Source organism: Apis florea, unplaced genomic scaffold, assembly GCF_048593485.1.
Source record: "Apis florea isolate Af1SG1 unplaced genomic scaffold, ASM4859348v1 contig_2897_pilon, whole genome shotgun sequence".
Taxonomy (NCBI): Eukaryota; Metazoa; Arthropoda; class Insecta; order Hymenoptera; family Apidae; genus Apis; species Apis florea.
The window spans coordinates 4,450,369-4,477,334 of NW_028256665.1; the positions used below are offsets into that span (position 1 = coordinate 4,450,369).

General features: G+C 38.2%; 1 protein-coding gene and 1 long non-coding RNA gene across 2 annotated transcripts in view; both read left to right on the top strand.

The window, feature by feature from the left end:
- The first annotated feature begins 2,754 nt into the window (after positions 1-2,754).
- LOC100872745 (multicopper oxidase 3) overlaps positions 2,755-26,966 on the top strand; it is a 46,452-nt gene continuing 22,240 nt past the window's right edge. The window contains exon 1 of the mRNA XM_012493020.3: positions 2,755-3,200. Coding sequence (XP_012348474.1) covers positions 3,080-3,200 — 121 coding nt within the window. The 5' untranslated portion in view covers positions 2,755-3,079. The remainder of the gene's footprint in view (positions 3,201-26,966) is intronic.
- LOC147657741 (uncharacterized) lies at positions 7,453-8,197 on the top strand. The gene is made up of 2 exons (XR_015291960.1): positions 7,453-7,805; positions 7,872-8,197. It is a non-coding gene; the product is annotated as an uncharacterized LOC147657741 (long non-coding RNA).

The window sequence follows — 26,966 nt, forward strand, 5'->3', positions numbered from 1 at the left end:
GCTCGAAAAAAAAAAAAAAACTTGGGGCTCGAGGCCGAGTTGAAATGCGTCGCGTGTCCGATACAAATCACTTTTCACTGGCACGCTTCGCCTCTCGTCTACGCAGCACGCCTGCTTTCCACGTTCAGGCTGCTTTCCACCCGGGAGAGAAAAGCGTGCGCGATTTTTCTCTTTCTCTCCTTCCTTCCTCCTTTCCCTTCCTTCTTCTCCAATTATCTTATCGCCGTTTTGCTCTTGCTTTTCACTCTCATTCCTCGATCGCTTTTCCTTTCCCTCGAAAATGAATGTTTCGTTGTTTCGTGTCATGGATCCTCAACTTGTGGAGAAGTTTGGATTGGAGAAGTTGTGGCAATCGGTTTTGTTTTTGGAATTTATTTTGGAATTTTATTACGAGAAGCGTTTATCATAGGGGTCGAAAATATTTTTTAGACAGAGATCGGCAATCTTCGTCCAATGACTCGTGATCGATCTGATTAATTATATAGGGAAATTTTTATATAGGAAATTTTCGATATATAGAAATGTATATTAAAAATTATTCGCGTTTAATAAAAATAATTATTAAAAATATTCATCTTATAAAAAGAACGGATAATAAATTATTTGGTTGAGAAACACTGTTTAGTAGCATCCTGAGAAAGAAGAATCGAAAATGCTCGGATAAACTTCCTCTTGTTCTTTTGTAAAAGTGTATACTTAATGAATATTCAATAAGGATATATATATATCGAATGATACAAATCACTTTCGATGGTACCCTGTGATTTACGCGTTGTAAGTAAAACTTTTACTTTTACTTCGTCAAAGAGATTTTCAAAAAAAAAAAAAAAAAAACGAAAAACTTACACTTTTAACTTCCACTTTTGAAACACGCGTATAAAATGATCAAATTAAAAATCGTGAAATAAATTACGTGACACGTGCATTGATCGGTAAGCGATTAACATGGAAATGTACTGTATAATCGTCTTCGAACGATAGTTTCGTTTGCCACCAGTTAAAGCTAGGCCGATAATTTCACGGAATCGGTAATCGATTCTCGATCAGGTGAAACAGGTTCTCAATCGATTGGATTTCGTCTGGAGACACGAAATATCGCTTCCTCTATGCATCATTCGATAATTACGACCACCATCCTTTCCCCTCTCTCTCTCTTTCTCTCTCTCTTTCTTCTTCGTGCTAGGCTGCTTTCCGGCCTAGCACGAATCCAGGATGAAGAGATGACGCAACGGATCCTTTCGATACGCTCCGATATAATCGCTTTTACGAGCTTTCGCCGTGATAGTTGCTCTATAACAGGTGGCGCGTGTCCGCTCTTTACGGTAACGAATGATTAAATAGTACGGCGTAAAACTAGTTTAAACCAACTCGATGACGGAGCATAGGAAAAAGTAATAAACGCAATAATGGTATTATTATCTAAGTACAGTATATTGATATTAATTGAATCGGAATATATTTTGATACTTTGAATCGATTTACTTTCTGTTTTACTGCTGTTATTTAGAAATATTTAGTTACTTTTGATATTTGAAAATTTACGTTACGCATTCATCGATTGAAATTTAATTATTATCGACCGATCGACGAATCGATCAAATCAATTTACGATATCGTAATATTCAAATTCGTTGCGCCAGATTTACAAATGTATAAATGATTTTTCACAGGTCGAAGACGATCGATATTTCAATCGAACAACCGTTCGATCGTTAAACCGGATCGATGCGTATTTTTGACGATAGACAAAAAAAAATGGAAAGGAGAAATCGAAGATCGGCGAGGCAGCCGCGAATATTTTTACCCGATCCGGGATAAATATGCGTACCATTTGAATAAATCTCGGCAACCGTCGCGTTATTCGACCGCTTTCGAAACCCAGGCCAGATACGTTAAACTTAACACGCCGTTCGCTAAATCTAGAGATTTTTCATCGACCAATAAATAGCACCTGTCCACCGATATTTATTACGTACATCGAGTGGAAACCCGTAATCGGGGACAAAACTTGTCCAATCTTTCTAAAGTTCTATGAATTCTATATTTCATTTCGAACACCATATTGCGATAAGTCTTTAATAAAAAGATCGAAGACAATTGGATCTGAGCATCGATGGATCTCCATCTAAAACACGAATCGAATGGAAGCAAGAAGGAAACGAAGGAAAACTTGTGTACATCAATCAAAGTAAATCTGCCCGCGTTCCTCATACTCGAAGAAGCGAAAGAACACGACGAGGCCGGTCGAGCAGTGTATCCACGCGATGAAACTTCTGAAAGATAGAGGAACGAAGCGCAAGTTAGAGCGTAGAGGCACGCAAGGCCCCTCCACGTGCACGTACTCCACTGCGCGAGGAAGTCAGACGGGCTGTTAGACGGTAGAAACGGGCACGTAGAAGGGCGGCCAGTAAGTAAGAACCCCACCTAAAACCCCTTCACCTTCATCAGAGGAAGAAGGAGCCGGAGTCGCGGAGGGGAACTCGAGCGTCGCTTTTTCCATGCCTTTATGCCTATGATTATTAGCTCGGCGCCTTACAAGCATCCGGACGTATTACCACCTACCCGATATCGCTACCACCTACCGGCCGATAGACCCTGCCACCTCTCCACCTCCCCTCGTTGCACGTCTCGATCTGAAAAGGAGGTGAATGCGCGCGAGAGTGTATCATTGGACAAGGAATTGGGGCAGGAGCCAATGGTAAGGAGCGCGAGGTGGAGCGATAGGTTTTAAATAGATGTACAACAGCACACGGTGGACTACGGGTAAAGGATTAAGAGCGACACACGCGTGAATTCTGCACGCCGTGAATTCGGGAATTGCGTGACCTCCTCGCGGGCCCCGGCTACGAACAACAACAGTCCCCTCGCAGTCGTCACGTAGCTCACGTAGTCGGTGGTAGTTTTTCGCTCCCCTAGGGGCTATCGCCGGTGTGAAACGGCGACGAGAGAGAGAAGTGACGGTCGAGATAGAGCGCGGCGACCACAAAGAACGTCTCAGTCGGCGCTGAGCCATTGCCTCAGCAAGTCTCGCCACAAGTCGGAGAGATCTAGTTCCACCGGGAGAAACTTTCCGCCAAACATGAGACCGCAGTTGGCCGGCTACCGGATCGGGACGAGAATCGTCCTCGCGGCGATTCTCGTCCTCTGCGCGAGGATCACGATCGCCATACGCGTCACGCAAGTGTCCGGCAGGAAGAGCGGTGAGTCATTTTTCTTCTTCTGCTCTCTCTTCTAATCTCTCTTCCTAATCGTTCTTGTTGTTTCTACGTTGATGCACGATCCTTTTGTCGACGCTCCTCTCTCCTTATCGTTGCGTGCCATCTAACCGCTTCTTCCTTCCTTTCTTCCTCCTCTTCTTCCATCGCCCGTCCTTTTTCATCACCCGTTGCGCTGCGCTCCGGTATCCTCGTCCTCGTCCTTGGCGGATTCGCGGTCTTCGACCCGTTTCTTCCTCCCGCTGCTTCTTCTCTTTTCCCTCCGTTTTTTCTTCTTCTTCTTCTTCTTCTCCTTTCCTTTGTTTCTCCCTCCTTTCCCAGTCACAGTAGCAACGTTCTTCCTGCGTTTCTTCCTGTTCTCTCTCCTTGCCAACTCTTTGTCTCTCTTTCTTCGCCGAGCATCGTTTCCTCCTTCGAGAACGTTCCCGACAGTACGTGGATTTTCGCGCGTCGACCTGGCCGCGAGTGAAGTGATGATACAAGATGAATTGTGTAGCAAGAGATATTATTATATCCAGGAAAACTGTGATTGAACGTGGTGATGTGTTTACGAGATAATAAAACGCGTATATGTAAGGACGATCGTGTCTTCCCACGCCAACTATTTTTCCAACTTTCGTAAATGTAGTCGAAAATAAAGATGACGTCCCTCGGCCGAATTTCACTCGACGAATCGAATGCGCTTCGTTTCGTCCTCTCCGTTCGAACGAATGGAGTGTCATTTCCTCGTATTTATCGCGAAACACAACGAATACGATAAACGATCATGGATTATGCACGATCTTGCCACGAATCGAATCAAGCGTACATGGAATGCATGCATCCAGGAAGTAGAAAAAGTACGGGAAGAAGAAGAAGAAGAAGAAGAAGAAGAAAATTGATCAATGGTCGAAAACCACAGGTGGAATCTCGGATGTTTTATCACCTACGAACGAGAGAGAAACGGGGTAATTGTGCACCGTTATATCAAGAGCAAACCGCAGAGAGTAAACACACACGCGCGCAAACGCACGCACACACTGATCGCTAAAGTGGATCGTCGTCAAAGGGATTAAGCCATTCGAGATTCTTCGTTGTTCGTTCAGTGTCAAACCGGTGTTCACCGGTCGATCCTCGCCTCCTTGCGCCTTTTGCGAGTTTCGACTTCTTTCCATCTGATTTTCCGCAGTCTCCATTGGTGGCCGTCGACTGTGAAAACTTTCGATTACGACCGTAAACTCGATCGGCCAGGCCATTCGACCGGTTAGTCGCGCGCGCGCGCCACCAGTCAGCTGACGAACTTTTAAACGAGGGAAACCTAGGAGGCCTAACCTAACCGAGTCGAACACGATCTCCGCCTATATAGGAGCAATTGCTGTAATTATGGCAAGCGCGGCTAATCGGTATACATGTACCAATTATTTCCACGTATTTCGCGAAACAACGCCACCTATCTCCATTAGTGTCGTTTGATTGGTTAAACGAGTCTGGAAGTATCACGTATTTAAGAGCATCGTTTCACAAAAATTCGTGATTAATTAATTAATCAAGATGGGATGGGAAGGAGGAAGAAGATTGGAAATTTCGCGTCGAGTACACGATACGTCGGATTAAAATTTGATCACGTTCTACGAAAAATTCGTGGATATTGTACTTTATATATAATATAAAGGATCGATAATTCATTTTATCCTACGACGAGACGTTTTTAAACACGCGATGATCATCTCTTCGCGTGCCAAAGTATACTTGGACTCCGATTGATTTTTATCGAGTAGAAGTGTCGAGATGACAGATTTCCGATGATTTGCAATTATACGAAATTCACGTTCATATTTGAAAGTAAGTGAAACGTTGGAAAATTTTTATAATTTTCGACGATTAATACCACGATTCGAACTTCTAATATATATATATATATATATATATATATATATATATATATATATATATTTTTTTGACGAATTAAGAAACTTCAAATTTTGAAAAAAAATTTTTCTTACTTCGATCGTAAGCATTGCAGATAAATTTGACGTGTAAAGAGAGACATTTGTCCCGCAACATGCACTTGTTATTGAAATATTGAGAAGTCGTTGCATAATATAAAGGCAAGGGAAAAATGTAATTCGACGCGTAATTTTACGAATTTCATCGGGATTTGTTTCGTGAATTAAGGCGTATATTCGACATTTGCATACAACGACCGATTGTTCCAGGTGAATTCGTTAACCACGCGAGAGATTTTCTCCCAAGGTATTCGACCATTTGATACGTACCAAATTCAAGAATTACGGAATGATTACGATAATATATAGTACTACGATACGGCCTTTCGTTATTCAATCCAGCAACGTGGAATCAGGTTATTTCCTTATAATCGAGAGTCTAACAGACTCGTAAGAACGTACGAACTTTTCTACGGTTTCTCTTGTCGTTAATCAACCGTGTACTTAAATACTGTACTTAACGAAATATAGGAACATAATTATTTTATCCTATATAATTTATATCTCGATATAAAAATTATTTATTCCAACGAAATTATTTCCACAAATTTCTTTCGTTAATTTCTTCTTCTTCTTTTTTTTTTTTTTTTTTTATTTAACGTTTTGCAAATTTCTTCGAAATGCACTGTCACTCGAAAGAATAAAGAAAAATCTCTCGAAATCGTCTCGAATCGTTTAAATAATTCACTCGACAAAATCTTTTTTCACACGCTTCGCCAGAGAAACTAGTTTTTTTTTTTTTTTTTTTTTCTTTTCGTAAATAATATCCAACGATACTTTCGTACATTTACACAATATCAATTAATTCAAATCGAGGAAAGGCAAGAAAATGATACTCCACCAACTAATTATCCATCATTTCAAACAGACCATTTGTAAGATATTCGCCTACAACTTTTTCCTCCATTTTCTCTCTTTTCTCCAGTAAGCAGTCGTTGGCATTGCCATTAGAAATAGGTTTTCAGGATGGCATAGTGCCAGTGCATATAACAGTTTATCGCGAACTGGTCGAACAAGTTGTTCACCTACATTTTACAACGTTCACTGCTACTTCGAGATGCGTGCTCACGATCCTGAATTCCAACAAAATGGAATTTGAACAACAAGTTGACCTGCCTCTCGAATCTTTCCCGCTCTTTCCATTGTTTTCATCGATCCAAGTCTAGGAGGAATCCGGCTTTTCCTCCTCGTTCTTTCTCTACACCGTCTTCCTCTTCTTCCTCTTGCTGCGTCTCACCCGCTTCCATCTCGAGGTACGATCTCGCGTCCTTAACGGTTCAAACGAGAAAACGCGTTCCTTGTTGAATGAGTCGGCGCTCTTCGACGAGCGTTGGAAGAGCATCGATCGATTCCTCCTTGGTTGGAAACCGGTCTAATGAATGAAATCGCGGGAAGAAGATTTAATTTAATAGAAAAAAAGGAACGAAACGATCGAAGGAGAGAGAAGAATGAAAAATCGTCACGCGACGATTTGATTTTTGATAGAGTTACGACGAGGCTTGCCAATCGATCTTGCACAAATTATACTATTATTTATCATAATATAATACTGCATAAGTATACATTTTTCAGGATTATTTAATATTTCGAAACTTCGAAATTGGAATAATTCGTAGCTCTGATTACTCAAGATTTCTCGATGATCAGAATCAGACGAGAAAAAGAGGGAAACATTTGACGCATCTTTTTATGCACAATTTTATGCAAAAAATTTTATCAATATCCGGGGGCGAAGAAAATCGTCGATTCTGGAAGGAAAATATCCTTCCTTTCTACGGAGATTAAATAGAAAAAAAAAAGAGAAGGATCAACGATCTCGAAGAAAGAGCGGCGCTCTCCACCGGAAACAAGCGGAAGAAAAAAAAGACGCAAGAGGCTAGAAATCGAGCGACTTTTGTCCCTGGAACTCGATCGTTTCCTCCCGGCATCAATGGATACCGTGTTATCTAGGTTGTTGGATCGTTCGTGCTCGCGTCGACCGATTTGTTGCGAACTGTTCGTGACGTGTAGGCCGAGGAGGAATCGCAATCAAGCGGTGAAACGAGCGACATCAAGAGCCGCGTGCGTTCCGTGCGATCCTGGATTAAGAAAATTGATTCTAATGGATTGGAAATTGTGCCCGTTCCATCTCTCGTGCGCCTCGTTTCAAACGGCATGATTGATTTTACTCGCTCGCTCGTTTCAACGTTTGCCCTGTAATACGTGGATTAATGTAGCGTTGTTTGTTTGTTTTCTTCCTTTTTTTTTTTTTTCTTTTTTCATTACGTGTCGTTATGTGTTGGTTATGAAATAATGATTCTTCAGGGGAGGGATTTTTTCCCCGAAAACGATGTTACGTGTTTCTTATAAAAATTGCATTTAAAGATAAAAATGTAATATTTTCTTTCTATATATACTCTAATTCATTTATACGCGGAGAAATTTTTCGCGATAAAAAGTATTAACGAGCAAGAATTTGCAATCTTTTCTTCATTAATCAATCGAAACAGCCCGGTGATTTCTTTTCCCTTTCACGAAATCGGGATTAGGAAATTTCTAATCGTGTACGAATTAATTCGACGATAACTGAGAATGAATTATTTTCGTAGATTAAAATTCAATTTTCGTACGTAATCAAACGCGAAAGTTCGAATTTGAATGTTGATATTTGTTCGACACATTTTTTTTCCAGGATGAGTCATTGGCTCGTTTGAAGAAATGAAAAAAATGAGAGGAAATCTGTCATGTTTGAGGAACGAGCATTAATCGATGGATCGTTTATCGAGGAGCAATTCGCCTCACGAACGGTCGCGGTTTTAACGATTCCCTTGGGGGATCCGTTCCATTTCTCAATCTTAGCCACGCGATACGAGGAATTATTCCCAACAACAATTGTTGAAACAATTACGCTGAAATTATTAACCGATTAAATCTTCCAACCCGATCGCTTTCATCTTGGTATCGTGAAATTATTTTCCTTCTAAAATAATGAAAATAAAATTAAAACGGTTTGTTTAATCACGCTCTTTCTCTCTTTCCTCTCTTTTTAACGAAGCCGTTTAAATTTCAGCGAAAAAAATCGCATCGATGTCTCGCTCCAAGAAAGAATCTTTATGCATCTTTAGTGGAAGTCGAACGATAAATTGGATCAACAATTTTGAATGTAAAAAAAAAAACGCGTGATCGTTTCATACGTTTCACTACTGCATAACTTGGAATACAACTTTTCTCGTCGATAACACCGTTCATTTGGAGCAATAACAGTATTAACTTATTACTCCTCGGGGCGAGTCTCTTCCTACGATTGCTCAATCTACGTTTGCACGCACCGTAGTTATAACCCGAGGCGAATCGAAACCAGGCGTCTATAAAACATTGGCCAAAAACTGTAAAACGATCGATCAGAAACAGAAACACATTCGCATCTTTCTTCGATTCGTCACATTAATTACAATCGTAATAAAACATCATTCTGGGAAGAAAGGAAGGGAAGGAAAGAAGGAAGAAGTAACGGTTTTTGGGAGAAAGTTTGATTGACATTTTTTTTTATCTCGATCTCGAATTTTTTCAAACGACTCACCTATCGATGCTCGATGTTCCGTGCCAGTGGTTCATTTCACCCTGATATTCGTAATGCGTTTAGAGATTTGTACGGATCTGTAAAATTCGAAACTTTGTGGCATTTTGAAAATTTTCGAAATCTTTCCGGATGGAAATAAAATGTTAATGAATTTCGATTTTTCTCGGATTTCTTCTAAATCGGTGGAATAGAAATAATTTCAAGTCACAAGAATAGGAAAAGAGTGTCGATTGAAAATTCTCTAATTTTCTAGTTTCGAGTTATTCTCTAAATTCACCAAGTGTTTAATTTGTGTGTGTCGTAGATAGGATTGGCCGTGGGAGAGAAGTACGATCAATCTTTTTCGATCGAATCGAAACTTTCGATTACACGCAAACTCGGATAATTAATTGCGAGTTTTCCCTGATGATTCAAACAGTTTTCATTAATTTCACCGGTATTTCCTTACTTGTTGCTACTTAATTGCTCCCCACATACCTGCTGTGTCCTCTTAATAAAGCTGTCGGTGTGAGAAATTCAATGTTAAAAGTCGAATTTGTCATCGACTCGTATCCAATGGGAATAAATCGTCCGGTGGAATTTCGTTCGGGCTACGAACGATTGACAAATATCGGATGATTAATAGTGCGTAAAAATGATAGCCACATACTTTCTTGTCGTTAGAAAACATCGGTGAAATCTTCGATCATCGTTCGAACATCCCACTTCGCCTTGTTTCTTTCCATCCATTATATTTCGAATTTCCATTGAAAGTGAAAGGGATTAGAAAATGCAAAATTATTTTAAAAAAGGAGGGAAATTCTCTTTTAGTAAAAATTTGAAAAAAAAAAAAAAAGGAAGAGTCGAGAAACCTTTCACAGAATTTGGATCGATAAGAAATAAAGAATGCATTACATTTCATCGATTGTTTTTCTTGAAATTAATCCGCACTTGAGAAAGGCCGTGCAAAAACGAGTTGTTGCCGCTTTTCACACTTGCTCCAATAGCCACATAGTTCAGCCGAAACAGCAGCACGCGAAAAAGGAAAGTAGACGTGCACCGTGCATCGTGAGTTGAAATTGTTTTTGGTCGAGAGACAAGTCACGTACAACTGCTTTTCAAAGCTTGCGCGAAAAGCTTTTTAAAAAATTGCTCGATTCGATCGATAAACATATATTTTATCGTGCTTCTTTTCACGCTGCCTGGATAAATTTCAACCGCGATGCTTGACAGAGATCGGTTCACGCAGCTCGCTCTTCTTTCTCGGTCTACGATAATGGCGGGGCAATCATTTTTCAAGCTGGCTATTAATTTGAAACTTGGCATGGAAAATAATAAGTGTGAGAGACAAGTTTAAAACATACGTGCGGAGAAAAGAAAAAAATTACAACCTTGTCGCGGTTGTAATTATTGACTCGTTCTTGCCTCGTACGAGCGACAATACGCATTGTAAAAACCGAAGAGAATTGGAATTTAATACGTTCATTCCACGTAATCCTCTCAATAAATTTAAAAAAAAGAAAAAAAAAAACGAAGACTCGAAAACGCTTGTTCAAGAAAAATTCGTTGTTCGTCACACAGTCGTGACTCCTTCGTTCCATCCTAATAACCATCCCATCGGTATTAACCACGATAGAAGTGCGATACGATATATACATTTTCACGCCTGTTATATCATTTCTTATCTTCCAAATCCATAATCATTCCGAGATCATTTCTCGAGATCCAGATTTATTTTCATCGATTACGATATTTAACGATTAGTGATCGTCGATCGCGATTATCATCGGATTCGACGAACGAAAGCCGAGAAAACGGTTTCACCCGCGATTGCGCGCACGTTTCACGTGTTTAGGACTCTCTCGGATTCTCCGACTCGTCCAAATCGAGTTCCATTTAGCCGACGTGTAAAAAAACGGACGAAGGAAACGGGGAGAAAAAGTCGTTTCCGGTTGTTGGATCGATGCAACGGTAATAATGGCGGTCGGTTGTGTCCACACATCCGGCCTAACGAGTGTTTTAACTTTTGCCATCGCTTTATCTGGAGCGTCCAAGTGTTTCCGTTTCAGGAATTCGCCAATCATCAATCATTTCCCCATTCATCACGCGTGACTTTATAGCCGTTTTCTCGCCTCCTTGTCCTTTCCACGCGCATTCCTGATAGCGTTTTTCTTTTTTCTTTTTTTTTTCTTGTGAAAATCGCGAGGTTATGGCATTCTCTCGACTCGAAGGCGGGATGAAGCATCGATCGAGAGTTGAAGAAACTCAGTTTTAACTGGACTCTCGATCGATAAGCATTTAAAGAAAGGAGGAGGAGGAGGAGGAGATAGGAATAGAAAGGAACGATCCGAAAAAAGCGATAGAAGAAAATCTTTAGTTTCACCTTTGAAAAAAGCGAGGATATATCCTTTTGGATCCGTTTTGAAAGTGTATCGAACCAGTTGATTGTCGATCGACAATGTTGTGCATCCTTGTACAGTTGATTCTTTCAAGGAATGAAAGAAAAGTGGAATAAAATACGGAGAAATCATTATTAATAATATGAAAAATATTGTCGAGGAAGAGCGAAAAATGAGAGGGGAGAGATTGAAACTTTTCCTGCCTTTCATTCGTGTCTTTTCTTTTTTTTCTTTTCAAGATTTTTAATACGGCACAGATACGACAATTCTGTGAGAAACACAGGTCCGATCTCCCTTCTCTCTCTTTACTCTCTGACCGATATGCATAACAGGTAGGCGGATAATAAGAAACAGAAAACGGAACGAGAACTTTACACGATTTACATCAGGGAGGTGTATCAGCCGTGTCAAACCGCGAGTTACGATCGTATTTATAATCATCTTTTACGATAATCATTTACGATTAATTGAAAATTCTCTTCGTCTTTCTTCTCATAAATGTCAGTGACTCGACGCTAACCGTATCAACCATCGTGCCAACCCGGCCTCTTATGGGAAAGTCCAGTTATTTTACACGCGGTTTTACAACGGATCGGCCTTCATTCTGCCATCGGTCAACGTATCTGGATATGGCTGGCCGCGATTTCGATTTCGTATATTTACTTCTCGAATTCTCTCGGTGGCGTTCACTCTCGATCACCAGACGGCACGATTATGCCGACATAGAGATGATCGTTAGGAGCCGTAAATAGAAGCAGATAGCGATAGATTCCTCCATTGACTTGTGCGTGAGAAGCTGGTTTACACCGTTTCGATCGAGGTGATTAATGTAACGTCGAGTTCGAGGAATACGAAAGAGACCGCCGCCGCCGTCTTTTGTCGATCTATCTATCCTATTTTTCCGTCCAACGCCATAGTTAGAGTTATTTAGCGGCCGATTGTTCAGCTACGATTCCTCTTTTTATGGCAAGTGGTAACGAGACGTTGAAAAGTGTTAAATACCAATAGATCCGCTGCCTCTATCTGATCTGAAATTAGATCGATTCGAGAACAAAACTCCTTTGTATCGATATTCTCTTTTGTTCGATTCATCTGATTTGAGACTCGATCGCTGATTTTCATATGGATCCCCATTTTTGGCGAAAAATTTTCGATCGAAATCGGTGTTGGAAGAGAGATGAATTTGCAAGAATTTCGTTCAAACTTTGAATTAAATTTAAATGATGTAAAATGGTGGTCGTTAAGAACGAAAATTACGCACCTTTATTGCACGAGATCGTAGACGGACGATATTCGATTTCCCTCGTGTTTCATTGATGAGAAATGCAGGTCGACGTACCCGCTTCATTAAGTTTGTACACGGGTACTCAGGATGTATCGTAATATATACGTATTCGAAACAAGTTTATAAATAGACTCGTCGTGAGAGTGCGTGGCGAGAGTTCAAAGTGTAGGAGAGCATTGAAAAACGGTACTTATGAAATTCTACTATGAATTACGATCCTCTCCACACCGGTGTAATAACACGATCGAGCGATACTGTAAAGGATGAAATTTTTCCGTGTTACCCCAATTTAATGGACAGCCACTGTATACACGTTTCTCTCCCATACGTGCAACGTATTTTCTAACTCCAGACCAGACGCCCACACCTTTTCATCCCACTTTCATTCGCGTAAATGCCAAAGATCACTTCGAACTCGTTGATATTCCGGCTGTGTTAATTAACAGTGAACCAGACCGGCGGTAAAAACTCTGGGAATAATACCATAAGACTCGGATACTTACCTCACTTCCTGCGCTTAATGGGGATACCAGTCAGGTTGCTCACGATATATAAAATAAACCAACCGATTCCTGCCCGCTTCTTGCAACTCTTTAAACTCGTCGTGGCGCATTGGGTCACGTGTCGCCGCGTTCCTTTATTTCACTTCTCGAAGGTGGGATTTCGTTGCGCGCGTTTCAACGTTCAAATTCCTTCGATGAGTCACAAACTCGTTCGAGCAAATGCATTTTTTCTTTTTATTCTTCTTTTTTTTTTTTTTATGTGTGTAAATAAGAGAAACGAATGGAAAGCACACTACTCGAGCATCGTTCGATCAAATTATTGTTAATTGATAAAGTAATTGGTGATTTTTTTTTTTTTGGACAATCAAGGACAGTTTGTGCCAATCATTCTATACGTGAACGTATATTAAATCGTAGTTGGTCGCAATTGAATATTACGATTTTTAATAAATTGAAATAATAAGGCATCTTATGTGTCCTGGATTTATAAGATTTATCTTATCATCGCATCGTGTTACTACGCTTTTCAACGCGATCAGTTTTGTTGAGAAACGATAAATTACCTAGTACGAGGTAAATTTCGTTTAATCGTCGACACGATCTCCTGCTCGTCGCGGCCAGATCGGTTCAATTATTATTCCGTCGTTTCGTTCGTTTTTCGTAATTCCACGCATCGATAAGCAGAGCAACGTGACCAGCGATGGGATCAAGTTTAATACGAGTCAATTTCAATATCCATAATTAATTCCATGAATTTCGAATAAATTCAGAAGCAATAATTTCATAAATTTATTAAATTATTATAACGAGAAAGAAACCAGTTTGCAATTCTCAATTTTATATCATTCCATAAAATTCGTCAAACCACGAACTCTTTGAAAAATCCTTTGATACTCGTGATTAAAAAGAACAGCAAGGAAAAGAATTGAAGAAAAAGAGAGAAAAAGAATCCCTCGACTAATTCCAACTCTAATTCCATCCAAGTTAAAAGTAGTCCAAGTATTATTTAATTTCACAAAAAATTTATCAAATCTCGCGAATCGTGCTCAGTATGTGAGAAGAAGTGCAACTCGCAATCTTCGACCTCTTCCGGGGCGGAAAAAAGGGAAATCTTTTCTCGAAGGAAAAACCGTTCCCCTTTGTTGTGCCAGGACAACGAATGTTGGACGTTTGTGCGGTGAAAATATTACGCCATTTCGCGGCCGTTTCACGCGACGACATTAGATAACGCTCGGCTGACAAAAAGGCCGGTGTTCTGACTAATTACCGGCTAACAAAGGCAACCGAGCCGGACAAAGTTGAGATTCGTAACTTCGCTCGTTCCGTCACGCCTCTCTCCGCGACATATTACGCGTAATTTTCTTTCCTCCCTCTCGTTTCTTTCTTTCCTCCCTCCCTTCCTTTTCCTCCTTCGACGTTTTTCTTTCCCTCGCACATGCAATAGCGCGCGTGGCCGATCTCGACGTGGCCCGCTTCGATCGATCGACACGGTTGGACGGCATTCAGATAAGCAAAACCGAAGCATTCGAGCAAGCTGCATGCTCTGCGGCCGGTGGAGAAACCACACGAGTTGTTGTACGGAATTCGAAAAAATAATCGCCCACTCGCTCTGTTTGCCGGTTTCATTTTATGATCGAGTACAGTATAATTTCTATAATACGCCGCGGTTAGAAATTTCGCGGAAAAATTTTCCAGCTGCTCGTGTTGATATTGATTCAACGCTGCGCGGATAATGTTTCTCGGTTTGTTTGATTCGTGGCTAAGCTTTTTTTCCCCAGAAAAGAAAATTGTGCGAACAAATTGTTACTATGAACAAATTGTATGATAAACCGAAGATACGTACCATCCAATTTTTCCAAATATTATTTTTTCCCATACTTTACATTTCGAAAATTAAAATGTCGAATGTACTTGGCGAATAATCTCGAAATGTGGAGATTATCCCGTTGAAATCAGCTCGGTACGTTCACCGATCTAATTATTTCCTGGCCTCTCTAATTACTTCCAAAAGCAACGATATTAATTCTCCAAAGAAACGAGTTTGACATCTAATCAACTATTCCTATCAACTATCTCCTTTAACTCGCGGCGTAGGCTCGCGTTCAACTTTCATCACATCCTGTTCCATTTGCGCGGCTTGTACGGAACAGAAAAAAGGAGGGTTTGTAAGAAAAAACGAGAGGAAGAAGAAGAAGAAGCAAGAAAGAGATGCTATATTTCTTAATTTTACCCAATTGACTCCAATTTGCAAATTTAATATCTGATCTCTCAGAAAGTTTTCAAATTATCAACTGTTTCCAAAGGTTCCATGAGCTTCAATCTCTTTTTCTCTTCCGTTCCTGTACGGTTCTGACAATTTGCTACCGTCGTGGACAAGAAAGTGTATTGTGCGCGCATTGTCGTTCAAAGAGTGGGAAGCCAGGGTTTACGGAGACAGCGTGACGAGGTCGGGAAAGTGGCGACCCGCCGTCCTCGATCCTCCGCCAAGCTTTATCCGGCCACCACACCACACCCTGCTCGCTTTCTGCATATGCCAAAGTGCAACTCCTTAATCGCTGTTGACTCCGTGATATGGAAAACTTCCTGGAATAAGGGAGGCGTCCGTAACCACGAGATTTCTTTTCGAGTATTATCGAGTATTAAAGCGTAATCACTCTTTTGCATTTTCGTTTCGTTCGAGAAGAATTATAAGCGATTTCTGACGAATGTCGATTCGGCTTGGTTTCGAGAAATTTGGAGTAGCGAAAGAGTTGGAAGTTGTAGACGAGAAATTAATATTGTTGGAGATTAGTTTTTGCTTTCAAACGATTCTGGAGAAGACTGTAGAGATTTTAAACTGTCGTTGTCGATAAATTGGAAGGATTATCGTTGCGTTGTGTTTTGAAAGAATAATTTGGAACAATAATGGTGAAAGGTTTGATAAGTTATAAAAATGAATGTTATTCGAAATATTAGAAACCAGATTGTGTTTTTGAGTGTTTTAGTATCGAGTAATTTAGAATAGTATAAAATAGAAGATTTTAGGTTGCGGATATTGAGTGGAAATTTAGAAATCTGTTTCTGTCTCGCAATAGTGTAAGAAAACTCAAGGAAGATCTCGATTAACTTTCAAATTTTTAAACTTTCAAGGTTTCATAAGAAATAGGAACAATGTGAAATTGATAATGACATTCAGATATCGTTCAATAATCATCTGTAATGGTAAAAATGCATTGATATATCAATCGAGAATAAATTTTTCAACAAGAATCTGATTTCTTTTTTTTTTTTTTTTTTTTCCATCATTCCACACTTTCTCTCTTAATTAGATCCACTTAAAATTTTGCAAGATTATTAACCTCTTTTTTATACAGAATTATTATTCACAAAACAATGCACGATATGTTCATCTTCTGTAATCATCTTGGATAGCGTACTCTTTTATCCTTATTAATTTAGTAAGCTGAGAAACTTCATGTTACAACGAAACGGACTTATGACTATCTATTTCAAACCACGACATGCAATACGATAGTGAATCTGTTATTCCGTTGATGCGTATAATTCAATTTTCTCGCACGTATCACACGTATGATTAATATTTTCTGAGCGTCAGATAGAATTGCTGGATGATAATTCAATTATGAGATCAATTTATCATTGATAATTATCATTTCAGGATAATTACAAGATCGCAGCATGATACCTGTGAAATTTTCAAATTCGATTAGTTTGTTGATTGAATCGGGAAGATTTATAATAAGTTGTACAAAAAATTCGTCCTCCAAAAAATTGAAATTGCGAAGTTTGTAAAGTTTTTTGAATTATGTTAAGGAAGTCTTGTGTAATTTGGAATAATATTTGTAGAAAACTTTCGATCAATGGAAATTGAATGGAAATTTATATCTTGGAGAATTCCGGCAAGGATTTAAGATCGAAATAATTTAATAGAAAACTTTAAGAATTTCAGAATTTTGTGAAGAATTTGAGGAATTGAAGGAAAGGATATTATAGGAAAAAAAAAAAAAAAAAAAGAAAGAAAGGAAGAAAGAAGTACTCTAATTACCGCAAAGTGTCAGACTAAAACACTTTCCATGTCACAAAACTACGCCTACCACATACACATTGACTTTCTCCTGAAGCCTCAAGAAAAATTTGATCAATGAAATTAACTAGGCACTAGTCAAAGAAGCACAACATGGACGAGATAACTTGAATTCCACTTTCTTCTTTAACTGATATCTACGCACGTTTCACTCAATTTTCGCGCGCATTTCTACTACGAATTTCTAACGAAAGAATCGGCCGATCAATAATTGAGAAAAACTGAATTTTGCATCGACAACGCACAGTTTGATACTCGTCGTCTCGTTGGAGGATGGAAACGGGATCGAATCGAGGGCGACATTAACGAATCATCATGTTAATTAATACGCACCCTCGAGGTTTAAAAGAGTTTCCTCGCAAGCACGTGTCTTGCTCGAAGCAACGAGAAGATGAGGTGATGAAGAGATGATGCGAAGCTCGCAATTTCTTGATACTTTGCCTTGTCTTATCTCGTTTATTCGAGATTTAACCGTGAGCGTGTTTACACACGCGAGAACGAGGGATAATTTGCTTGTCAAGCGTCTGTTTCGCACGATTTTACTCGTTAATATTGTATCTTTATAATTTGGGATAATAGTTAAATCGCGTATCGTGATTCTGATTCTAAGAATAAGATACAGAATGAAATGAGATCGAAAGAAACTTAAATATCTTTTTTATAAATTTTTACGTATATATGTATAAAATACACACACACACACACGGACACGCACACGATACAAATTCCTCCGCAATATCCTCCGCAATATCCTCCAATTCCGTCTACAAAATTAAAGTCTTTAAATTTTGATCGAATTTTGAACAGCTATAATTTTGGAAAGAAATATCGTACAGAATTTAAGATCAATTTAAGATCATTCGCTCTTTAAAATAAATTAAGATTGAGCCTTATACATTATTCCTTTCCAAAATTATAGAGATTTAAATATAGATAAAATTTTTCGGTCAAAATTTAACGATCATTTAATTTTTTGGATGTTGAGTATTATATTATATATATACAGAGTGGACCATATATTTATCATTTGTGATGTATCTCGTTTGTTTTTGATAATATTGAAAAATGTTTTAGATAAAAGATAAATGGTTTCGATAGAATTATAATATGACATAATTAGTTTTCTCATAGATGGACGCGTAGACGTTGTATAAAGATCAGATTCCTTTTTTTAAAATATAATTATATATTTTTTAATATATTTATGGATTTTACACATCAATTCCTATTAAAAAAAAACTATAAAATCATCCAAGAAAAATCATTAATTTGGGAGATATTTAATTATCTTTTAAATTAATTATTTTTCAATTTATATGGTTATAGCTTTTTTATAGAGAATGATGAATTGAATCAAATGGTACATTAAAAAATATATGATTACATTTAAAAAAATAATATTGAAATTTATAACTACCTCATCATTCCATCTATGGGAAAATTAATAATATCAGAATATATATCTTTCGAAAACCTTTTAATATTAATTTAAAACATTCTTTAATAATATAAAAAATAAACGAAATACACTTTCGTGATAAAATTCAGGCTTCCATCCTTATATATATTCCTAAATCCTTTAGAATTAAGTAAACTGTTTAAAAAAATCGCAAAAAAAAAAAGAATTCCACGGACAATTAAAAGGACAAATATCTGAGGTAAGTAGAGGTAAGTAAATTATAATATATAAAATTCCATAAAAATCTTTATTTCCTAAAAAAATTATGCAATCTCCTTACTTATCATATTTTCCTGACCGAAAATTTCAATAAAGTTCAAAAATTTCGAAATTTCCGAGAATTTGACGTCATTTCCAAGAATTTTAGAAATTCCGAGAACTTGACGTCATTTCCAAGAATTACCGAAATTTCCGAGAATTTGACGTCATTTCCAAGAACTGCCGAAATTCTCGAACGACCTCCTATCAACTTATGTTCTCCTAATACAAAATCGAATTTTCGGCCAAAACTTTCAGCCGATTTCAAGAATTTCGAAATTTCCAAGAATTTGACGTCATTTCCAAGAATTACCGAAATTTCCGAGAATTTGACGTCATTTCCAAGAATTACCGAAATTTCCGAGAATTTGACGTCATTTCCAAGAACTGCCGAAATTCTCGAACGACCTCCTATCAACTTATGTTCTCCTAATACAAAATCGAATTTTCGGCCAAAACTTTCAGTCGATTTCAAGAATTTCGATATTTCCGAGAATTTGACGTCATTTCCAAGAATTACCGAAATTTCCGAGAATTTGACGTCATTTCCAAGAATTACCGAAATTTCCGAGAATTTGACGTCATTTCCAAGAATTCCGAAATTTCCGAGAATTTGACGTCATTTCCAAGAATTACTGAAATTTCCGAGAATTTGACGTCATTTCCAAGAACTGCCGAAATTCTCGAACGACCTCCTATCAACTCATGTTCTCCTAATACAAAATCGAATTTTCGGCCAAAACTTTCAGCCGATTTCAAGAATTTCGATATTTCCGAGAATTTGACGTCATTTCCAAGAATTACCGAAATTTCCGAGAATTTGACGTCACTTCCAAGAATTGCCGAAATTCTTGGAAAAATTTCTCGAACGACCTCCTATCAACTTATGTTCTCCTAATACAAAATCGAATTTTCGACCAAAAATTTTTCTCTATCAAAAATTTCAAATTTTTATTAGGATAATATAACTTATTAGGAGGTTGTACGTTTAAGTTTTTTAAAATTTGATATACTTACCTTTTATACTTACCTTTTATACTTACCTTTTATATACTTACCTTTTCAAACTTTTTCAGGAACAAATCATTTTTTCAACATTTTACTTATATCTAATTATATTAAATGTCCAGTAAAGTTCTTGCCAATATTTTTTTATATATTTTTAAAATATCAGCCGTAACTTTTCTGGATACTTAATAAAATTCAATATATTTACCTTTTATATATTTGCATCGTTTTCTTTTCTCTCGTGTCTCTCCTCTGTGGAAATGGAACTGCAAACAGAAATGTAAAAATATACTGTTAATATACCGTCAGTTTTATTCATCTTTATTATCATTCAATCAAGCAGATGTGTGATTGTCATGCAATATATTATTATCACGAACAATGATAAATATTTCATCATGAAGAATATTAAACAAATACAGTCAATACTATGAATACATTGAATGCAAGAGATTCGACAATGATCGATGCATAGTGTCGTAAAATTTTCTTTCATCTTTTATTTTAAATCGAATAGAATCGTGCGATTTATAATCAGTTTCATATTGACTGGAAAGTCTTTTTTTAATTTGTTTAATTGAAGAGATTTGTAGAATTCTAAGCATGATAGATTTTCAAGTGTCTCCAGAATTTGGAAAGTTGAATATTTTAGAATCTGTGATTAAACAGAATCGTATTCCTCGAGATAAGATCAATTGATAATTGAAAGAAATTTCGTGGAGGACGGAGAGCGGAAAGAAAGATGTGAAAAGTGAAAGAAATACATCCCATTCTATTAATGGACTTGTCACTGAAGTTCCTCAGTCACGAGATAGCCGCGTGATGCCTTTGTGACGAAATCGACGACAAGACGTAGAAATACAATCTGTTAGAAAGTTTTAAAGTGACAAGTACAAAAGGTGTCATAGTAGAAAACAAGTAATCTAGAAATGTAAAAAATTGTGGACTCACGACAGTTTAATTCGATTAAATCGTTTTACAAGACAGAAACTTTCAGGACAGAATTTATCTATTATATATTTAATCCGTGACGAAGCTGTGAAACCAGCAGGCACGGATATAATATAATTAATATCAAAACCGTATCCCTTATTTATTATGCAAAGAAGGCTAACTATTGAGAACAAAAATGTGAAACGAGTGATAAAACGTATAATTTTAGGAGGCTGTGGATGATCATATATATAATATATTAATATAGAAAAAGTATTGAAATTTTAAATACAACATAAATGGAATATATTTCTATTTCTCCGTTAAACTAAAAATTAATAAAATTTCCATTAATCGTACAATCTATACGACGAATATCGAAAGTTGTGCAAATAAAATAATTTCAAACTCAAATATATTAAAAAAATGATATCCAAATTGATATTTGGCAGCATAGCTTTTTCTGTCCACCATCCATTAATACATCTCTTGCCACAAATCACACACCCAATCTTCAATCGTGCATTACAACTTTCCGATTTCTAATCGTAAATTCAGTCCATCTATTATTTTTTTTTTTTTTTTTTTGGTCCCATAATGTACGTACGTAATTCGATCACATTTGAAAGCGAAAAGTTCCGAATCGGCGAAAGTTTGCCGTATCGGTGGGCGTGAAAATGTTTCCTGTCGTATCCTTTATTTACAATCGTAAAATAGCACACTGCAACGCACTTAGCAATCATCGTCTTTTAGATACCACTGATATCTATCGCGCCGTCCCCAACTTCGTGACTCGAAGTGATTTATCCGCCGGCGATAGAGCGAAGAATTTTACCGTCGATTAAACGACGAAATTGAACGAGAAGATAGAAGGCGATATCTCTCGTAAAAAGAAAGCGGGATAACGATGAATCAACTATTGCGCAAGTTGGTGGCTATTTGTCCTATTTTACGGAATGCAATGTCCTAGTATACGCTTGCTGATCACGATTTGAAAATGTATAAGTCAATCTATTCGTGGAACACTTTGGAAAATCGATTCCGAAGAAAGGCAAAATAATGTTTCGTAGTAATGGAAATCTAGTTGTTTGTTTCAATCTCCAGAATCAAGGAAAATGTTTCACGGTTATATTAATAGCGTACCTTGTTGATGAGATGAGATCTTTGAGGTTAGATCTTTTGAAAAGAATTCGATTTGGCACGAATAGAATTATTGTAACTTTTCTTGTGCTAGAATGTTCGTTAAACTCGTTCCGTCGTAGTTCTCGTTTCGTTTTCACGTGAAATATTCCTACGGCCTTGGCACTTCCTTCGCCACCGCGTGGAACTCGATCGGCAATATCTATGAGTCGGAATCGTGTAAAATTAAGATCGTTGATCGAACGCTAATGCGATCAGTCGACGGATATTTTTCGTTTGAAAGTTTGATTGGGAAGAAACATCTTTGAACATCTTAGATTATCCAATATTGTATTCCGCTAAAATAGAATAGTTTTCTAATTTCTTTTCTCATTCAAGCCGAATCATTTAGCTGGAAATCTAATTGAAGAGTTCTCGAAGACGATCGAATCGATCGTTTTTCCTTCAAAATGACTCGCGGAAATAATTATCTTCCCAAAGAAAGATCACCGGGGAATGATGAAAATGTTTTTACGTCACTTTGTAGGGAAAATAATATACAAGGATAAAATCATCATCAATCCAATATTATACGATACCATGGAAATCGTTTGACGTCTCGTATTAATTCAAAGATGGACTCCTTCGTTGCAATAACGCGACGAATAAGTCAAGATGCGAGGTGAAACTCTCTTTCCCGTCGAATACGCGCGATCTCCTCTTCCGTAAATACGCGAAAATATGTACACACACGGACGAAACTAGGAGAAAGTCATCCTCGCAATATCGAATCCAAAGCGCACCTGTAATACGTGACAGATGATAATATTAGACCTCGTGGATGTCTGGATGCGCGTTGCAAATCGGCCGATTCCTCCACTTCCTGCCTGATTTATCGCATCCGCTTCTTTTCGATGACGTTCTTTAACCGTTTTACGGACGAATTATTTCCTGCAAGATCGATTAATCTTCTTGCATAAAGAGGTGGCGCAAATTGAACGATTAAGCTTGAAGCAACCGTTCAGATTCTCGCCAATATTGAATAATATAATGCAACTTTTAATTATTATACGATTACTATACAAGTCTGGATAATCGGATACAGTTCTCTTTCGAATTCTTAGATACAGAAGTTTTGAGCTTTCACAGCTTTTATACGATCTTTTCGAGGATTATATTAATTCTAAATTTGCTCGCTTCGTATGCGACAATTTAATGGTTATATTTCTTAAAATTACGATTTTTTCTTATCGTTGTGAACAATTTTATGCTCGAACAAATGGTTGCACCTGATTCAAAACTTTTACTTTCAACCAGCTTCAAGTACACAGAAGCGTAATCAAATTCCAGTTACGTAGAGCCGCTTATTCGCGAACTTTCATGCGAGTCATGCACTCGCACGACTTGTACTGGACTGGAACAACACGCCCTAGATGTTCCATCACCATCTACGTTTGCTCTATTTCTCAGGTGTCGGACACGTGTTCTTCCAGATGATCTCATCGAATAATAATAATAATAATAATAATAATAATCGATATGCGTTGATCTCATTCGTTGATCAAATCAAAGTCAAGTTCAAAGCGTTATTCGAAAGAATAAAACAGCCTCGACTTGAAGGAATATTAGTATTCTTTGCAGGTATACCTTCTTTAACGGAAGCCAACACACGAAAATTTTGATCACTGACCATACGTGATCAAAATGTAAAAAGCGTTTACGTTGTGCGTTATCTCGTGTTCGTGAAGAAAGTTCGAATTTTCGTCTTTTTTCTTTTTCTTTTCAGTCACGTGTCTCTGATGCAAACTTCTCCGCGAACTCGCGCGACCGGTCATAGCCATATTTTAGATAGAATCGTCCGAGACAGAGAAACGCATTTCATTCTCAAAATCCGGTAATAATTTAAAGGCATCCGTTGCGAAACAAGCGAAAAGTGAAAACGAAGAAGTGAAGAGGAAAAAATACAATAAACTTCGTGAAATATGGCGCTTCGTGAAATGTGTAACGCGAGGTAGAAAAAATTCGAAGAAACTGGACCAGCAGCACGATTGTGAAAAACTTTAAAATTATTCTGTGCACGTGATTTGTATAAATATTGTATCCTTCTTGTACCCTTTAAAATAAAATAAATATTAGACAAGACTTGCTGTTTATTCATTCTTCCTCTCTTTCGTGTAACACGAAATCCGAATACAATTTAATGTCTCTCCCGTTACTAACAGTGGCAAGCAAATAATAATTGAAAAAATTCCAAAAAATCTCCTCATCCTTTCTCCAAAAACGTTACAAAGGTCTTCGTTTATTCAGCGATTCGAGAAATAAGAATCCACAAATATTTTCTATCTTAGAAAAAATGGGATAAATCGGTGCAAATTGATTCAAACGAGACTGCGATCGAGACGTCTCCATTCCGAAAAAGTCTCGAATCCCTGAAATCTTGTTCATTTAACAACGTCGAGGTACCGTTAAAGGTGGAGAAACGAGACGGGCCATTCAGGTGTCCGTTTCGCTCGCACATACGAAAGGGCGTCGTTGCGTTTCGTGAATTCGTCTTTAAGGAACGCACCTTTCACGTGCGTTGTTTGGCCTCGATCCTTGGCTGTATCCGCACGAAACAGATTCGAGAAAATATACGTTGGTTCGGCTGATCAAAGAGGCCCGCCGCGCCTTCCTTCCGCATCTCTGAACAATTGCCTCGTTTCGAGTCGTGCTACCTGGCGCACCTCGAGCCACAATCACGATGGATTGTTTACACCTTTCTGGAAACGCTGGTTTGCGTTGAATGGCAGATAAAATCTGTTTCGAACGTTAACTGGAAACGCATTCGATGGAAAGTAATCGAATAATTTATCGAGGCTTTTTAAACACGACACGTTTTCAATCTGCATTATCCTCGAACGTCTTGATATCTCGAGGCGTTTTGCCATCTCGCTTTCGAGTTATTCCTGAGTTATGCTTTGTCTTGCTGGAACGAAGGAAGGACCGTTGCGTTGGGAGGTTAGCGATGAATAATAAGACAGGAATTTTTCGAACGACTCTTTCTTATTTTCGAATTGAAGAAATATTTAATCATTCCTCTGGATTATTATATTTAATTAAGTTAACATTATAGAAACGTAACGCGAAGTCCAATATGCATAACAGACAATACAATAATTATTCTCTATTCCTTTAATTCATACAATCAATAAAAATTTGTTCAAAATATCGATATCCTATTTACATAAGATTTACACAATTTAAACGAATATAACGTAATCTCTTTTTCCACGATACATCCTTCGATTCTACGATCTAACTTTTAATAATCTAGAAGAACAAGTTTTGAAACTTTGGATTGATAAAAGGTACTTACCACTTCACCATCCAATGGTGTACCAAGAAATTAATCCAGACGGGGGGAATCGGATTGAGAAAGAACACGTTTCTTTCTTCATTTTCAACCTATGATTCCTATTAAAGGTTTGAAAATTGGTTAACCGGTGGTTGGGAAAGCGGGATTAGGAGAGAAAAAAAAAGAGGAAATCCTCGTTTTTCCCTTAATCGTTTCACTTATTACCAATTCTAACGGTCAAGACGTCCAAGCGAACGCACACGAGGAGGCCAACCTCGTGCACAACACGTTCGACCAAAATTATAAATAATTCACGAGGCGCGGATGAGGCTCCCGCTTCAATTACGCGAATCCCTGGTGAACCGGGCAAACCGATCCCCAAATGCGCGGTTACCAATTAAATACAATCGGTTCGCTCCGCGAATTCGGGACAGCGAGAACCGCGTTCAATTAGCCACGTTTGTTACAAAACATGCACAACAACGGTGAATGTGACAAACATCGAAAGTTCGACAATGGGTCCCCTGATTTAGCCATTAATTAAGTCCCGAGACGAGTGCTTCGTTAACTCGATCTCGTCTAATTAACTCGATCGCCGCCATATTTGGACGCGACATCCCTTCGAACAGATACTTTTCCTTCGTCCTCATCTTCGTTTCACACCGTTCGTTAAGATTCCTTTGAGATTCGTGGGTGTTCAATTTTGGAACGGAAACTTTTTCGATCGATGGATAAATTTGAATCGATTTTCCTTTTTTAAAAGGACCTCACCTCGTGCCAATGTCCGCTTCTCTTCTTTCTTTATTGCTCTCTAAAAAAAAAAAGAGAAATATTAAAATCTCTTTCTCTCCAATACCATTCGCTTCGATTGGCAATTATTATGCACGAAAACGAGTTCTCGAGTAAAGGAAAGAAATTTTCGAAGGCGAACGACACCGTGGAAGGATCCATTGAAACCGGATATTAAGCAAGGGGGGGCCTTCGACCGAACTCTGTCCGTCGTGCACTTGACATTGAGACGAAACCAGTAGGCCGTGATCCTTCCACTCACGAAACTAGTCCGACCGCTTTTACAGCCGGTCGTTGACAGCCGAATGGCTTGGATCTTTTATCGACGACGAAACGAGCCGACTCGATCTTCGCCAAGGTCGATGAGGCGAAGGAAAGGTTCTCTCGCGCGTGAAACTGTTTCGCGCGTAACACAATGCACACCGCGTGATATCTTGAAATCGGCGTGGATTCGCCGCGCGCTCGAGAAGAAGTTATGGCCAAGGTTCGAGTGATCGAGCAAGAGAGGGGATTAATTTATATCCCAAATTTTAATAATCGAATCTTATTAATATTTTTAGAGAACACTCGATGCCATCGCGACGATTGTAAATTCTATTTAATCGTACGATTAATTTATACAGTAGACAGTGGACAGCCCGGTGCATATACCTGAGAAAAGTCTTTATCAAGTCTTATTAAGCGAATTTATTATTCTTCCACGAACGGGAGTGGAAAGAATTGATGACGGATTGTAAAAAGGCATCGTAAATAGATGTAATAAATGAAGATTAATCGGGTAATATTGGTCTCTTGTAAATCACCGTACCGATCGATTGGCCGCGAGATAAAAGTTACTTTTCCTCGTAGTAGTAGCATAAGAAAGTGACTTCCATATTGGAAAGGTTGTGGAAAACTTCTGCGTAGCTACTTGTATTTATTTAGATAGATAGAATATTCGATATACGTTCGGCCGTTCATCTCTGAGAGGGAGAAAAGAAAAATTCTCGAAATTAGCAGTGAATACTCCCGTGTTTCTTTCTTTATTACGGGGATATTATTTACGTTATACGCGATG